This window comes from Akebia trifoliata, chromosome 9 (genome assembly GCF_017979445.1).
Source record: "Akebia trifoliata isolate Shusen 1 chromosome 9, ASM1797944v1, whole genome shotgun sequence".
Classification (NCBI taxonomy): Eukaryota; Viridiplantae; Streptophyta; class Magnoliopsida; order Ranunculales; family Lardizabalaceae; genus Akebia; species Akebia trifoliata.
Genome location: NC_141383.1, coordinates 23,345,777 through 23,361,667, shown reverse-complemented (window position 1 = coordinate 23,361,667; position 15,891 = coordinate 23,345,777). Strand labels below are relative to the sequence as shown.

At 31.5% G+C, this 15,891-nt stretch overlaps 2 protein-coding genes across 3 annotated transcripts; one reads left to right on the top strand and one right to left on the bottom strand.

The window, feature by feature from the left end:
* Window positions 1–227: 227 nt before the first annotated feature.
* Window positions 228–6,067, top strand: LOC147394803 (kinetochore protein SPC25 homolog). Of its 2 annotated transcripts, none has more exons than XM_086454180.1 (8): window positions 228–457; window positions 846–911; window positions 2,387–2,533; window positions 2,973–3,086; window positions 3,175–3,264; window positions 3,363–3,485; window positions 4,140–4,375; window positions 5,929–6,067. In XM_086454180.1, exons 1-8 carry the CDS (start codon window positions 301–303, stop codon window positions 5,941–5,943), a joined length of 948 nt encoding a protein of 315 aa, XP_086310306.1. In that variant the 5' UTR covers window positions 228–300; the 3' UTR covers window positions 5,944–6,067. The 2 variants fall into 2 exon arrangements, with proteins under 2 accessions (XP_086310306.1, XP_086310307.1); XM_086454181.1 differs by lacking the exon at window positions 5,929–6,067 and adding an exon at window positions 5,269–5,568.
* LOC147394802 (short-chain dehydrogenase TIC 32 B, chloroplastic-like) lies at window positions 5,832–9,802 on the bottom strand. The gene is made up of 8 exons (XM_086454179.1): window positions 9,624–9,802; window positions 8,631–8,862; window positions 8,217–8,296; window positions 7,037–7,190; window positions 6,551–6,629; window positions 6,387–6,474; window positions 6,200–6,246; window positions 5,832–6,095 (listed from the first exon to the last, which is right to left on the bottom strand). Exons 1-8 carry the CDS (start codon window positions 9,751–9,753, stop codon window positions 5,925–5,927), a joined length of 981 nt encoding a protein of 326 aa, XP_086310305.1. The 5' UTR covers window positions 9,754–9,802; the 3' UTR covers window positions 5,832–5,924.
* Window positions 9,803–15,891: the final 6,089 nt, after the last annotated feature.

Sequence of the window (15,891 nt, the reverse complement as noted above, 5' to 3'; positions counted from 1 at the left end):
GAATATCAAAAGGATTGGTGTCTTATAAGTAGATATTGATGTTGCAATAGAATCTCTCTTTAAGAAATTAGTAATTGCGCGCTAACTTTTACTTATAGAACACCAATCTAACCTGAACTAAAGTTTAAATCAAATGGATTGGTGTGTGTTAGAAGTAAAAGTTGATGTTCCAATAGAATCCCTCTTTAAGAAATTAAAAAAATGCGCGCTAAACAAATTTTGAGTCCTATTGAAATAAAATTTTCTCTTTAAATTTCTTATCATCTCTGGTACGCTCGATAACAATTGCAGAGAAGAAAAATGGAGGAATCGATCCTTAAGAAACTAGAGGAATCCCGAATGGTCTGCCAGTCAGAGATTCCGATTCACCAACAGAGACTGAATCACTCCATGATTTCTTTTCAGAAATCTCTACAATCGATCAAGCTTAATGCGGAACAAACATCCCAAGATCAAGGTCAGATCACAATACCAAATTATAGTTTTTTTTTTCGTTCTCTTTGTTGTTAACGAGTGTTCGAAGCGTTTTGAGTTGGGATTGTTGTTTCAGTTATGAAATTGAAAATCTAGGGTTCCTGAACAATTCAGGGTTAGTTTGATGCTCCGGCTGTGAATTATTCTTTTTTTTTTTTTTTTTTTAAGTTTGATTTAGTTTAAGTTTCTGTTTTTTGGTTTACATTTTACCAAAAAAAAAAAAAAACCCAAATTCTGAGATGTTATTGATTGCGGTAGTGTTTTTAGGGTTTGTCTCTAGAAGGACTCGCTTACCCGACCCAAATCTTTGGAATAAGGCTTTGTTGTTGTTGTGTTAAAATCTATAATTCTTTGTTTTTTTTTTTTTCCAGTAAAACTTGGAGAGCTGAAAACTCACTTGAGAGAACTGGAGAATGATTTGGTAAAAGCTCTAGCAGGTATGTCTGCATTATAGGAGCACTTTTGATTTGTAAAATTTGGTAATTTGTCCCTAAATTTGTTATTTTAAATACTTAATAGTTTTTTCGAACAATAACATGTCTGAGATAAGCTGATATGATGCTAAAGATTGCTTTTTTATGTTTTTATGTGAAACTGGTTGATGTTGAAATTCTGCATTTTATAGAACTAATGCCTTTTTAAAACTTAAAAAAATTGGGACCCTTGTAATTGTGTGCTCTAGGTAAATGAAGTCGATTTACTTCTCACATCTTAAAACCAGTTCGTGCATGTGATTGTTAATGCTCATATAGGCACTAATTTGATTGTGTGATATCTTAGTAAATGATCCTTGTTTCGATACATCAGTGATTGAAAAATTGGGTGGCGAAGTAAAGCAGAAACTAGCAGCTTTGGAAGTTTCAAGTTTAGAAGCAGGTTTTCAACAATGGAAAATGCCATTGATAAGTTTGTGGTTTCGACGAAAATATGATTCAAGAAATAAGAGAAGATACTTCCAATCCTTTGCGTCATGAATGTGTCAAACAAGTTTAAGTGGGTTGGCCCTTCTTGGGAGGTGAAATGGTATCCAAAACAAATTTCTAGACATTGTGAAGTCCATTTTATACGTTACCAGCCAAGTGACTACTCACCCTACATTGCACTTGGAAGAAAACAATGAGTATTACTAGTCTATCTTTGTATGATGATAAGAAGGGTATTTTAGCATGAGTATATATAACACTTTCTTGGTACAAGAGCATAAACTTGCAAATACAATAAATTATAATAAAATTGGAAATAAAATATAAAAAAAATGATTTTTTCTAGAGTTATTGTAATAATTGGGAAATTCTCTAAATTTTTTTTTTTTTCAATTCACACAACATCAAATATGCTTTCCGAAAACATTGGTAATGCATCCTATGCACAAGGAATGCCCAGAGAAGCCATATTTTTGGCCAATAAGTTGGCATCCTTTTTCTCACTGCTATGATCATGAATGCACAAACATTAAGCCCTCTAAATGACCCGAAAAGGAAAAAAAAGACTGGAAACATGAAAACATAGAGCCCTATATGTAGGTATGTAATGACTAATGAGTAAGACTTTTACTTGTGAGTCAAAGGGTTCTTCACCATAATCAAATTATTGTAAACTTTGTTTCCCGTTTGCCACTACATTTTAATGTATTTGCAGGTACAGAGACTCATAAAGTTTGGCACTCTTTTCTGAATCCATGCATTCTTTGATAAAATAAAATGCATCCTTTCTTAAGATTAGCCCACACTTCTTTTTTTTGGTTTATATTAACTGTTTAAATTTAAAAAACATCTGAGTTTTCCATAATAACTTTCAGGTGGTTTGAATTTATCTTTATAGAAGTCCGAATGCATGTTCAACATTTATCTGGTAAACCTTGCAAAAATGTGCTTCATTAAAATATCTTGTCCTTCATATATTGCATTTGTAGTGAAAACCCGTGGAGAGGCGAAGCGTATGGCTATAACTGATTCCATTTATGCTGCAAAGGCTAGAATAGAAGAACTTAAAAGGGTTATTCAAGATCAAAGGGAAAGGAAGGAAAAATATGCTGCAATAATTTCTCAACAATTACTTTGTAAGATCCTTGCTTATATTAGCTGTCTTATCTTTGCTCAATCATCAATACTGATTCTTACTCCAAATATTTTGGTTTGCAACATGAGTTCTTCGCAATTTGACCGTGTATCTTCTTTCAAGGAATGCACTTTACCCAATTCTATTAAACTATGTTATTGTCATAGTATTCGTGCATAAATTTTATTGAAGGATTAACTCATCCAATAATTTCAATATTATCTTATGTCCATGATCTAGATTAATATGGTCTTGGTGCCTGTTGTGGTTTCGTTTCTGACCATAGTTGTTGTTTCACTTTTTTCACTCTAATTGTACCTGAGTTCATTTATCTTCCTGCTTTTGGCATTTTCAACATTTATTAGCAATGAAATTCTAGTCTATGATTTCCTTCTCATTCAATATATGCAATCTCAATCCAATTTTTTTTTCCTTGAAAGCTTTGACAACACTTGATGAAAAATCTAAAGAAGGGATCAAACACAAAGAAGACATAGACGTGGCCATTTCATGGTACAATGAAGTACTTGGCTTGCGAATTGAAGGAGGACGTGGTAACTTCATATTACCCTAACATGGCATGTTAAACCTCTTTTAATTAAGTGTGATTTTCAATTTATTAACAAGATTGTTTCTTTGAAGGAGTCAAATTCATATTCAATAAAATTAACCTGAAAAATCCAAATGAGGAATGCTCATTTACCATTCGGCATGCTGATGATACCTATACTTGTAAGTAACAGACTGTTTGTTGTTACCAAATTATTGTTCATAAATGTTTAAACCATTCTGGGCGAATGTATTTGATATGTCTTATTCATTTTTCTCAGTGCTGGATTGTGATCCTTACTTGGGTGACACCCAAGAGTTGATCCGAGAGTTGAATCACACTAACGGTTTGTTCAAGTTTGTGAGAATTATGAGGGAGAAGTTTCAAGCAGCTGCATCACTTGGTACAACCTTATATTTCACATCCCTCATTGCTTACTTGTAGGCTTTCTACCCATTGAATGATGGGTCCTGTCCTATGTAACTGGAAATTCCATTTCCTAAGAATTTACTGTGTTGGACACTGTATCAGACCTACATGTCATAAACATGGCAACACACTTAACCAAGGAATTCAATATATCCAAGGATTTTATTTTCAACGGTTATTATTTTATTCTTTATATTATTTTAATTTATATCTGTTTATCTAAATACATATTTTCTATTTTGTCATTAAAAAAAAAAATAATTACATATTTTCTTTTTCACATTCTTAACTTGAACCATCAGTATTCTAAAAAAATGTCTTTCAACTTCTAGACTAAAGATGTCAGCATTTGGGGCTTGTGGATATGTGTGTCTGCATGTCATACTTTCGTCGGACACTAATGTGTGTCACTGTTATATAGATCCTGACATACATGCAGGTGCAGCATGTCTAGGTATTCAATTTATTATCACAAATTATTGTCTTGTACACAAACTGTAGATTTGCCCGATGTAACAATTATGGAATCAATTGATGAAAAGGCTATTGCTAGTGTCCAATTTCTTTTTCAATTTTGGACATCCATGTTGCTCTCTTACATGTCTCTCTGTCAATTATGATTTACCAGGAACTCTTCACGAACCCACTTCTATCCATCCAGACTCATCCACAGTTTCTATATCTGCTCCAGCTCCATCAATTTCAATTGACGGAAGTGAATCTTCAGCAAAGGAAAATGATCTCCAAAACCAACCTGGAGAACTCAATAGACCTCCTAAAAAAGTTAACCGCGGTCGAGCAGGTAAAATGGGAATTCTATCTCCGGAATCTGCTTCATCTCATCGCCGATCTCCTCGTTTTAAGGTATCCCATTGAGAGATTCTTTTTTTATTTTGTTCTTTTCTGCTCTAGGTAGGTCTTCTCAACCTCTTCTGTTTTTATGCCATTTTCTAATGAAATTTATATCTATCAAAAATAGATTCAGTTTTTATTTTTTATTTTGTTTTGAGTTATTTTCCTCGCAGGACCAGATAACCATAAATAAACTGATTGGGGTGAATGAAGAGTCTAAGGTTTAAATAAGAAAACCATTGTATAGATTTTAACTAGGCTCTTCTCAGCTGGCTTTCCTAGTTTGAAGTTTTTATGTATTTTTATTTTTTGGTGGAATTTGTGCTTGCTCAGTGCGAGAGTTGGTTGCTTAATTCTTTTCTCAAGTTTTGGTTGTCTTGTCATTTTTCTCTTTTTTGGAGGGCTGATCTACGGGCATCCTCTCGATCTTCTTTTCTTTTGATAATATATCTTATATGCGTCAGGTTCGGCAGCCAACGTTAGAGAGCCAATCTTGCCCTATTTGGCTTAAAAGTTTTGGATTGAGTTGATTTTTTGTGATGATGATCTCCTCATCATAGAGACCATCCTCACAAAAATTTAGCTCAATCTGAAACTTTTAAGTCACATAGGACAAATCGTTGGCTCCCTAACATTGGCTGCTGAAACTGACCCATCTTATATTTATCAAAAAAGGAAAAAAAATGTAATCTACATTGCAGATTAATGGCCACTTTAATACCACACATGTTTGATTAAGAAGAAGTCTTAGTTACCCAATTAGCATACTAGCAGGATTTTCTAACAAGGCCACAAAATGTTTACATGTTAAGTGCAAGAATGGGACCATCAAATTGTAGATCCCATTCTAAGTATAACATGTAAACATGAAGTTTCAGAGTAGAGATGATAATTGTATGTGGCAGGTCAAGAAATGACAGATTAAAGCAGAAGACCGTCCTCTAACCCTTCAATGCGTTCAGCCACACATCACCACACCAATTGGCTCACGTAGACATGGGTCATGATCATGACCGAGTCACTTTTTGTAAGGCATCGTGGATTGGAGGAACTAACAAGGGTTTTCAAATTATTGAACACGAAACCACGTAAGACCCCATCTCTTCACATTGATCTTATTGAAATTTCGTCTCCATGTATGACATTAAAGGATGTAAATTACAAGACCTTAATTGATTGGCTTGAAATATTATTTTAGTTTCTTGGATTGGGTGCTTTGCTCCAGCAACCGGTGAGTCAAATGAATCCCATGTAAGAAATCTAGCTCAGTGGTTGACCGTGTTGATTATTGTAACCATTTAGTTTTCTCACCATTTTGTCAGACCATTCTCCAAATTGTTTGAATCCAGAGAAATGTGGTAGATTCTACGTTTGACATATATTTCATCCTTTTGTTCTGATTCTTTATTGGCTATTTTTAAAAGTTAAAATAAACATGATCAGATATATGACACTTGCAGACATTTGATCTTTAATATTGTTTAACCATATTGTATTGTATGTACATGATTAAGGGTATGTATATTAATTTGACTAAAATTAGATGCATTTTATGTTGTTGTCAGCATAATCTTCTGTGAATAAATGCACGTGTTTGCTTCCAAAGCTTCTGTGCTTCAGATTCATCATTTGCCAGACATGAACAATAGCTCTCATTGCAGTCTGCGAAATATTTTCCACTCACCCCATTGTGCACTGGGCTCAGAGCCACGTAGCACGTGGTTGACGCAGCCTGGATAGAAATCAGAAAGATTAATCATTGAATGAATCAAAATTTCAAACTTTGATTTTTGAAGACAACAAATTGCCAAAATACATGGCTGAGAGAAAACAAACCTGTGACGTTGATTTTAGCAACTTCGATGCAAGAAAAAAGACGGAATCTACAAAAGAAAAAAAAGAAAGAAAGAAAAAAAAGCTTTATTTAGAGACGTCTTTTGTTATTGAAAGTGTGTCTATATCTGCTTTCAGAGATACACGTTCTTTTAGATTATCTTCTGATTTCGAGTATTAATGGTGTTACCTGTGATCAAGCTCTTATGATCCCCGATAATTCCTGTCTTCACTATTCCTGGGTGGACTGAATTGATTGTTACTCTTGCATTCCTTGCCTGTATAAGATGCCATGAATTATTATTATTATTATTATTTAAGAACAAAAGGAAGAATAGAGAGATCACACTCCACCTTAAGTTGCCTTGCAATTTCCTTGGCATGTAATATGTTAGCCAACTTTGATTGAGCATATGCGTTCGTGCCATTATATCTGTATAAATAAGCAGTAAATAAGATGTGTATTGTGATGTAGATCACACATCTGAATATGCTTATGTGGGTCATGTTCAATGGCCAACTTTTTGTCTTATATGGGGTTAAAAGTTTGGGAATGGGTCTGAGTTTTTTAGGGATGATTTCTATGGTGAGGAGATTTCCCTCACAATTCTTCAACTTCTAATCCCATTAAAAGTTGTGTACCTTCAACCTGTTAACTTGGGGTTAGAAGTCTCGGAATGGGCTGGTTTTTTGTGAGGTTCATCTCTTTACCGTAGAGATCGTCCTTACAAAAAATCAGTCCATTTCGAAACTTTTAACCCATATAGGACAACTTGATGGCCAAAAAGTTGCCCCTTGAAAATGACCTATAGAGGAAAAAAGAAAATGAAGGTTTCTCACTTCTTTGGGTTAACCATATTATTGAAATGGAATCTCTCTCTTTTCACCCAACTGTGAATTACTGAGGAAACATTGATTATTCTTCCTTCAATTCCTGTTTGTGCTGCTGTTTCTACCATTTTCTCTATTAACATATCTGTCAATAAATAATGCCCTGCCAATATATAAAAAAATAAAATAAACTTGATTAACTAATTAAGCATTAAAAAAAAATCAGACCAATCGATTTTGTGACAAAATCAGTTTATTTAGTGAATGCTGTGTTTGGATTGAGAAAAATGAAGAGAAGAGAAAATAACTGAGTTTCTCTCCATTCCCCTCTTGTTTGGATTGTTAAGTGAGGAGAGAAGAGAAAAAAAGGCCAGTTTTCTTTTTCTCTAAAAGTTGAGAGAAGAATGAGAGAAATCATTTTAAAATATTTTATAATTCCAACTCTGCATTTAGATCTCTTTTAAGATATTTTAAAATTTGAAAGTTGTCCTAATTTTTCTCCTGTCAATCCAAATATGGTGGAGAGAAACTGTTTCTCTTCTTTCCACTTTGCTCAATCCAAATAAGTTTCTAGGAGTGTTATCTTTTTCCTGAAAAAATTAAGATAATATAGAAAAAGAAAAAAAAAGTACATGTCTTTTTAGGGGTAATCGAAGAGATGAGTGAGCCAAGTTTCATGGATCAGTGGGACCAAGAAATGCTTGACAAGGCATCTTAAGGGGTAATCAAATTGACATTCGTGGCTAGTATCGCTTCTATAGACTTTTGTTTCCCATGGAATCAAGTGTGACATATTAATGGTTTGATTATCTAATTTGGTAATTTTATAGTAATTTAACCCTCAGTAGTAATTATTACTCGTAATTGTGGTTGATCAAAAATCTAGATTGTTGTCCATCTCACTATTCATCGGAAGAGAAAATGCGAATGGATGGTTAGGATTGTAGCATTATAGATCAAATAACCATTTGTCGTAATAAAAATTAGGATATTGGGTATATGGCCATTTTCTTTAATATTTAAAAAACAATGCTGGTTCAGTAATTTTTGGCAAAATACATAGCTGATTTAGTGATTTTCACTAATTTTCATGGAAAATTCTTTTTTCTTTTTTTCATGAAATTAACTACAAGAAAGTAGGAAAAAAAAATTATTTAAACATAAAACAAAACGAATATGAGAAAATTACCTAAGTAATTTGTAGCAAAAGTCATCTCAATTTTGTCTTCAGAGATTTCCAAATTCTGACAGAACTTTCCAGCATTGTTTCTGCAAATTAATTTTGTTCCAACAATCTACAATTAATTGCATTTAACTACAAATCAATAGTTCTTAAAAATACATCAAAAGAATAATTATTTTAGATGATTGGAGTATATAGTTAAGAAGATTAATAATAGTTAATTAGAAAGAACATTTTGGGTTAAATATAAGGGGATGACTGAAAATACCAATTATATATTTAAATTATTAATATTAAACATTTTAACTGTTAAAATTTAAAAAAATAATAATTTTAATCAAATAGAGAAATTTCTGACCCATGAAGTGTGAACAATGATGATGAATTAGAGGAAGATAAACAACAAAAATAAGAACTCACATGAGAATATTAAGTGGTAATCCCAAGGATAAGAACTCAGAGCAGAATCTTTGGATGGAAGAAAGTGAGCTTAGATCAATCTTTAATAAGATAATCTCAGCCTTTCGGCTCTCCTTTTGGATCCTCTCCTTAACTTCTGCTGCTTTCTTTAGGTTCCTTGCAGGAATTATAACCCTCAACCCTCTCTTTGCTAGTACTCTTGCAGTTTCAGCTCCAATTCCTGATGTCGCCCCTTTTACAATGAAATCGAAGATCAAAAGAGAGGATTATCAGATACCCATTAAGGAATTTGAGTTATATTTATCCAACAAAAAGTGTAATTTTTGTTGTTGAGAGATGTGCACTATGGAAAGAAATTATGAAATTTATTATTTAGAGGGACCCAATAAAAGAAATTAAATGAACATTTACACATTGATGAATTATTATTTAACAAAAACTACTAACTATTTTAGAAATGAAAATGATTAGTTCATAAGAATCTTTAAAAAAAAAAAAAAAAAACCAATGATCTTGTTGAAACCAATGAGAGTAAATTATTCAAAGAGACAATGTATCTCTGGCAAGAACAAACAAAAAGGGAAAAAAATTCTTAGAAGAGATTTGAAAAAAATAAAAATAAAAGAAATATGTGTTGTAAGAATTTCTCTAAAAGTAGTGGATTTCCTTTGAAGAAATCCTAAGAAATTATATACCCATTAAGTTTAAAGTAAATTGACGAAGAAGTTGAAAAAAGAACAAAAAAAAAAAGTTCCATATTTCACAAACAAAAGCAACTAAAAAGTATGGATTCTACACTGTAAACCATCCAAAATTCAAGAAGAAACAAAACCCATTTCCAAAACCAAATGATCAAATCCAAAACTCACTAAGAGAACATAAAAGAAAAAAAAAAAACCAATCCAATCCAATTCAAGTTTTGAAACATCTATTAATAAAGTTGCATTAAAATGAAAAATATGGTTTCAACTGTCAAGCTCACATAGGACTAACCAGTGATTATAGCTGTTAGATGAGAAGTAATTGAAGAAGAAAAATCTTTAGTTACTCCCTCTGCAGTGGTGTTTGATCCAAAACCACTTGGGCCTGCAACACCAGCTAAGTACCTTAGTGTTTCTTTCATGGAGTTTCAAGAACCTTAGAGAGATTGTAAGTTGTAACTTGTAAGTAGAGTCTCATGCAAACTCCACATATATATAATAAAGGACTCATTGTAAAAGCCGCTATTTTATTTTTAATTTTAATTTTAATTTTAATTTCTGTCTTTATTTGTTGTTTTTATTGGAATATATATTTTTTGTCCTTTCTTTTGGAGAGGTGGTAACTTGTTAGAGTTTGATAAAGGTATCAATGAGTTGGTTCCGGTTCAATTTTTAAGGTATTTAGAATAAGAACCATTATATTTTTTTTGGTTTCGATTCTTTTGAATTTTGGTTCTGATTCTAAAATAAGTGGAATCGGAACCACCAAGATATGTGGGTGCCCATTGTCCTCAAGAATCAAATGAGATTTTTTTTTTTTTTTTTTAATATTTCAAATCATTGTTAAACATTTTTCCTTAAAAAATTAACATATAACCCAAAATAATACCAACTTAATTATAATTTATTCTACTAAATATAAGAGTTAATGAATTTTTTCAAATATTAAAATTTATCTTCTTTATTAATAACAAACTTGTAGAAGAGAGGACCTATTTTAGATTTCAATAAAAAATTGAAGAACTTTTATATAAAATATGTTAATTTCAAAATATTAAAAAATATTAAATTATCTATAATATAAAAAGGATTGAAAAAAAAAAAAAAACATTTGATTCAAGGTACCCATGACTATCAATGGGATAGAACATAAGTATTCCAATTCCTATCGATTTGATTCTATTTTAAATTCGATTCTAATTAATTTTAATAATTAAAAAAAATCAAAATCAAAATTTTTGATTTTTATTAAATGGATAGCCATTGACACCCGTGGAGTTTCATACTTAGTCACACAAATATATTAAATATATCAATGGATTCATAGTAAAATCCGCTTTATCTTCTTTTACATTTTAATTTTGTTTTTTATTTTTGTCTTTTGTTTATTTGTTCTTTCTATTGGGTTCTCAGATTTCCATTTTTTTATTTTTTTTATTTTTTATTTATTAGGGGTTTAGATTTGTTGGGTCTGACAAGACGACAAATTCACTTGTCCGCAGCTTTGTGATAACCGTATCGATCATCTCGGGGAGAAATTAAAATATCAGAATGTTAAAATGATGAAGTGATGATGAGTAGTAATCTTGTGTGTGTGAACCACACACAATTTGTTTGTTTAAAGGGAAAATTACCTAAAGGGCTCCCGCAAAGGGATTTATTTCTAAATAATTCTTAAGTTTTGAAGGATAGCTTGATAGGTAATTTAGTAAAATTTTTATTTCTTAATGGTCCCTTGTTACTGGCGAACTCACTGCTTTTCTATTTACTGACGAGTTCACCACTTTTTATTATCGTCGAACTTGTCATTTTTTATTTAGTGTCGAGTTCACAATTTTTACTAAAGAATTCACCAGTTTTTAAATAAAAATTGGTGAACTCGATACTAGTAAACCCACTTATTTTCAATTTTTGAGTTTTTTCTACTAAAACCTTAAGATAATTACTTATTTAAATAATTTCAACCCAAAAGAATCTTTCTTGACCGATTTTCATCCAAAAACTCAGAAAAAGAGTGAAAAAACCCCTAATTTTTTATGCACATCTTAAAAATGTTTGAAAAAATCCTTAAAAATGAAGGAATGGAGTCTCCAAAACTCGATTCAGATGAAATTCAATTGTTTTTTGGATGAAAACAATGAGTTTGAATGGTTAGGACAATCAATCGGGGGAAATGAGGTCCCGGGACTATTAAGAAAAGAAAAATTCTACTAAATGAACTATTAAGAAATCGTCCAAAACGTATGAACTACTAAGAAAAAGTCCCTCCGCCAAGATCCTTTAAGTAAATTTTCCTTGTTTAAATCATTTGTAACCAACAAAAGGTGTTGTATACTTTTATCCTAACTATGGGATCATGTCAATGGTGAAGCCTTTGGAAAAATATTTTGCTTATAGATTTTTTCGAGTGTATTGAACAGCATCCCTAATTTACAAAATTACCCTTGTCATGCTTAATGTGACACGCACCAAAAAGTCTGTGAGCAAAAAATCACTCCTCTACTATGTGACACATGCGGCCTAATGAGGGTAGTCTTGTAAATTTAGGGATGCACTCAATATAAATAGGCTAATATGACAAGTCATCCCAGATCTTGTGATCACTATCAGAAGAAAAAAAAAAGTTTGTAAGCAAATTTTTTTGAAGTCTTGAGAGCTAATTTTGTAAGGAAATTTATAGTCTCAACCCACGGTTGAGGCTCTTAAATATGAGACATATTAATGGTCAATACCTTCTCACTTTCCTTGTGCTTACAAACAAGTACTCATTCCTACTAATTTTTGGAATAATGTGATTTATAACTAGCAATATTAATTTAACCAACAAGTATTGGACATAGTGGCCAAGATCTCCGTCCAAAAAGGGGGAGATCATGAGTTCAAATCCCCTGGTTGGGCATCCACATGGATTTATCGCAGCTTACCTAGTATATTTGGAGGAGTTATGGCATTCTAAGAGGTTAGTATATGTGATTTGTAGGGTATTGCATGTACTTGGGGGATTTGGGTGAGTAATGGTTCTCTAAGAGGTCAGTTGTCTCATCAATCTTAGTTGGGCCTACAGTTTTGGACACCCTTGTCATTAAAAGAAAAAAAAAAAAAAAAACCTAGTAATATTCCCGTTCTAAATTTGGGAAGCCTCGCAATTGGCCCTTCCATTGGCACTAAATTGAAAAAAGTTTAAATACAATGATAGACAATTAGACATGATCCATTGGCATTGACATACTAAATTTATTTACCTTCGTCTAATGTATGCGATCATCAATCTTCATTGACCAATCACAAGTCACCTTTTAAATGGGTCATACTCTCATAACTATATGACAAGAGAAGGCCAGATATGTATTTATTGACACCAAAATTCCCTCATTTACATTTAACCTTACAATTATCAACGCCATTTTTGTTACAATGGAAAAAATTGCACTTCCACAACCCTCTAAGCCAATTGTTAATTAATTAATTATTTATTTTAAATTATTGAAATATCTTTTTATTATGCTACCTTTGAAATCAACTTAATATATTTTAAATTACAAAAATTCCCTTACAATATATTAAAAGATCAAATTTGTATAAAATTAGATTGTATGTTTGTAACTTTTAAAATATTTTTTTTTACTCGTAATCATAAAAATATATTAATCATGCATACTCCTAATTTTTGAAATACATCAGCCTTTGCAATTGTCATCATGATTTTTAAATTCATCCGAGACCGAGAAGTATCATGCGAGTCATCTTAGTATCGCCCAACAACGAGATGGACAAACAAACTTTTAGGGTTTGGCAACATCTCGTGAAACAAACGAGACGTCTCAAACGAGATATTGAAACACAATTTCCTCTATTTTCATTCTCCAAACCCTATCTTTTCATTTTTCAAATCAATTATTTCTCCTCTTCTCAACTAAGTGAACTAGAGAACAAAATACTTTGCTAAAAATCTTCATCTTCCTCTTTTAAATCAAGACGAAATTATAGAGGATTTGCTTTATCTTCCTTTTTCAAATCGAATACTCTCTCTCTTTCTCTCATTCATAGAAGTTCTTATACCTGTTGTTCTTCAGATTTTTGAAGTGGTTTAAAACCATTGTCTAGTTGTTGAACGAGACGAGATGATTTGTCTGAGACAACTTGGTACCGATCATGGATGAGATGTGAAAACGATTTTTAAAATCATGCTTGCCATTGCCATCAAAATTAACTGGCAATACTCTCCTTAGTCGGATACTACATCTATAAATTGAAAGTTTTTGAAGTAGCTAAGGGAACGGGAGTTGAATTGTAATCAAGTCCCTGGAGTACAGTAACAAAACTTCTAAAAATAAAAATTTGGGACGCGGTTTCCTGCACACGTGCAAGATTTTACAATAAAACTACTACTCAAAGATACTGATGGCCCCATGTGAGAAATTCAATTTATCGCGATAAATAAACAAGAAATTTCCGACCAGAATATATTGTGGGTGGGGTGACAAAGACACGTGGCCTCACGTTTCTTTGTTGTTTAGTAAATTTTCTTGGGGTTCTCGAATGATGGCTAGTGTTGGAAGTTGGATGGACTAAATTGATTATTGAGGTTGACTCATCATCAACGATGTCTGAATCTTTCATGTAAAGTGGGCCCTTTGGTTTCCCACTTTGTGCACATCAATCATGATCTTACCAAAGTTGCTCTCACTTGTTATCTTCTCTCATTTTGATCATGTACTCCCGGGTATACTTAGTAATTTGGTGTGTGGCAAAGGCAAAAATCGTCACGGGATTAATTCGAGTATTACATGAGAATGGTTCGGATATAATTCAAATTCAAAACTTTAGAAAACTTTCAAAAATTCGTATATATACATATTGTTTTCTTCTTACCTACATCTATATATTTATAAAATTCTTCAATTTTTTTTATTTTTTTAAGATTTATTATATTTATATCTCCTCATTTTTAAAATTCACTATTGTTGATGTATTTTTTATGATTCACCTCAAGATCTTCACGCAAAACAAGATCCTTCACTAATAAATTATAAGAATAATGGAAAAGATAGAAAAACTAAAAAGAACACAAATGAAATTTTTACATGATTCGACAAACGTATTTACATTTATGGGCTCGTTATAATATGTCTCTCTATTACATGATCTTATTTTATATGGTAGTCCTGAGGTATCCTTCTATTGTCTCTCCTTTTTTTCCTATATTTTCTTTCTCTTTTGCAATGGTCTTAACCCCATTTAAATTAAAAATTCCTAAATTTAATTAAAATTTCTAAATTTTGGTAATTATTTAAAATAGAAGTATTCTTCCAAATAATACCATGCATCCATCTCGAGATTCGTGTCGATTGGTATGAGTGAACGATTAATATAGTAGTGGATTTTGTCCCTCCACAACTACCATTAGTATTGATATTTAAACTCGTCCTTTTACAAGTTAAAAACATAACATTTAAGCCTTAATACAAATCATGAACATTTGGATACTTTTATAAATATTTTAATTCTTACTCTAAAATAGCATATAATATATTTAAAATTAAGAACATAACGATTTTTTATGATTAATCGTACTATTAAAACAAATCTTTATAATGCAAAGCACACACCCTATTAATTGAATTACCACGATTCCTATTCAAAAAATCTTGGGAGAGGAAATAGAAGAAATAGAAAATAGTGAAATAACTTGTTAATTAATAATTTAGAGATTCGATAATAAATGATTTTTAGTGATTGTTTAATGATGAAGTCTTTAAGTGCAAAGAAAAAACAATGAAAATATTGTCATGTGTTATTAAGATAGATTTTTTTTTTTTATTTTATTTAAATAAGGGTTGTGTTTTTATTCCTCTTTACAAAGGCTGTTTTTTATTTATTTAATTCAAGAAAATAATAAACCGTAAATATTTCAAAAAAAGGTTGAAAAGTCACAAATTTTAACAAGGAGTTGAATTGGATGAAAATTTTAATCATTTACTGTATCATTTGAAAAATTCGGGTACTATTCGAAGAATTACTAACTATATCCTATAGCACTCAAGAAAAATTTATTAAATTCTCCAGATAAAGACTAATTGATTAAATTTGCAAATCAATACATTAATCAGCTATTTATCGATCCGTACACTCATGAAAAATGAACTCATATGTTAACACACAATCTCGATCATGTATATGTGAGATCCAACGGTTGGGATAAAGAGATGTATCCCGAGAACATATTACAGATCTCTAAGATAAATCTCAACCGTTGTATCTCACATATATACGGTTGAGATTGTGTGTGAAGATATGAGTTCACCGTCATGAGTCCCAAAATATAATTATATATTTTTTTAACCTTTCATCTCAAAATTTTATTTTCTTCAACATCCAAATCTCAAGAACAAGATAAGAGTTTTAGGTGAGGTTGAAGATGATGGGTTTTGAGAAGAAAATTAAAAGCAATTTTTACATAATTTTTGTTCTTTCTTCAATTTGTTATGAAATTTTCAAGAATTTATGTGAATGAACCAAATTGTATCCTAACTTTTTTTCTATGCCCAAATCCATATCTT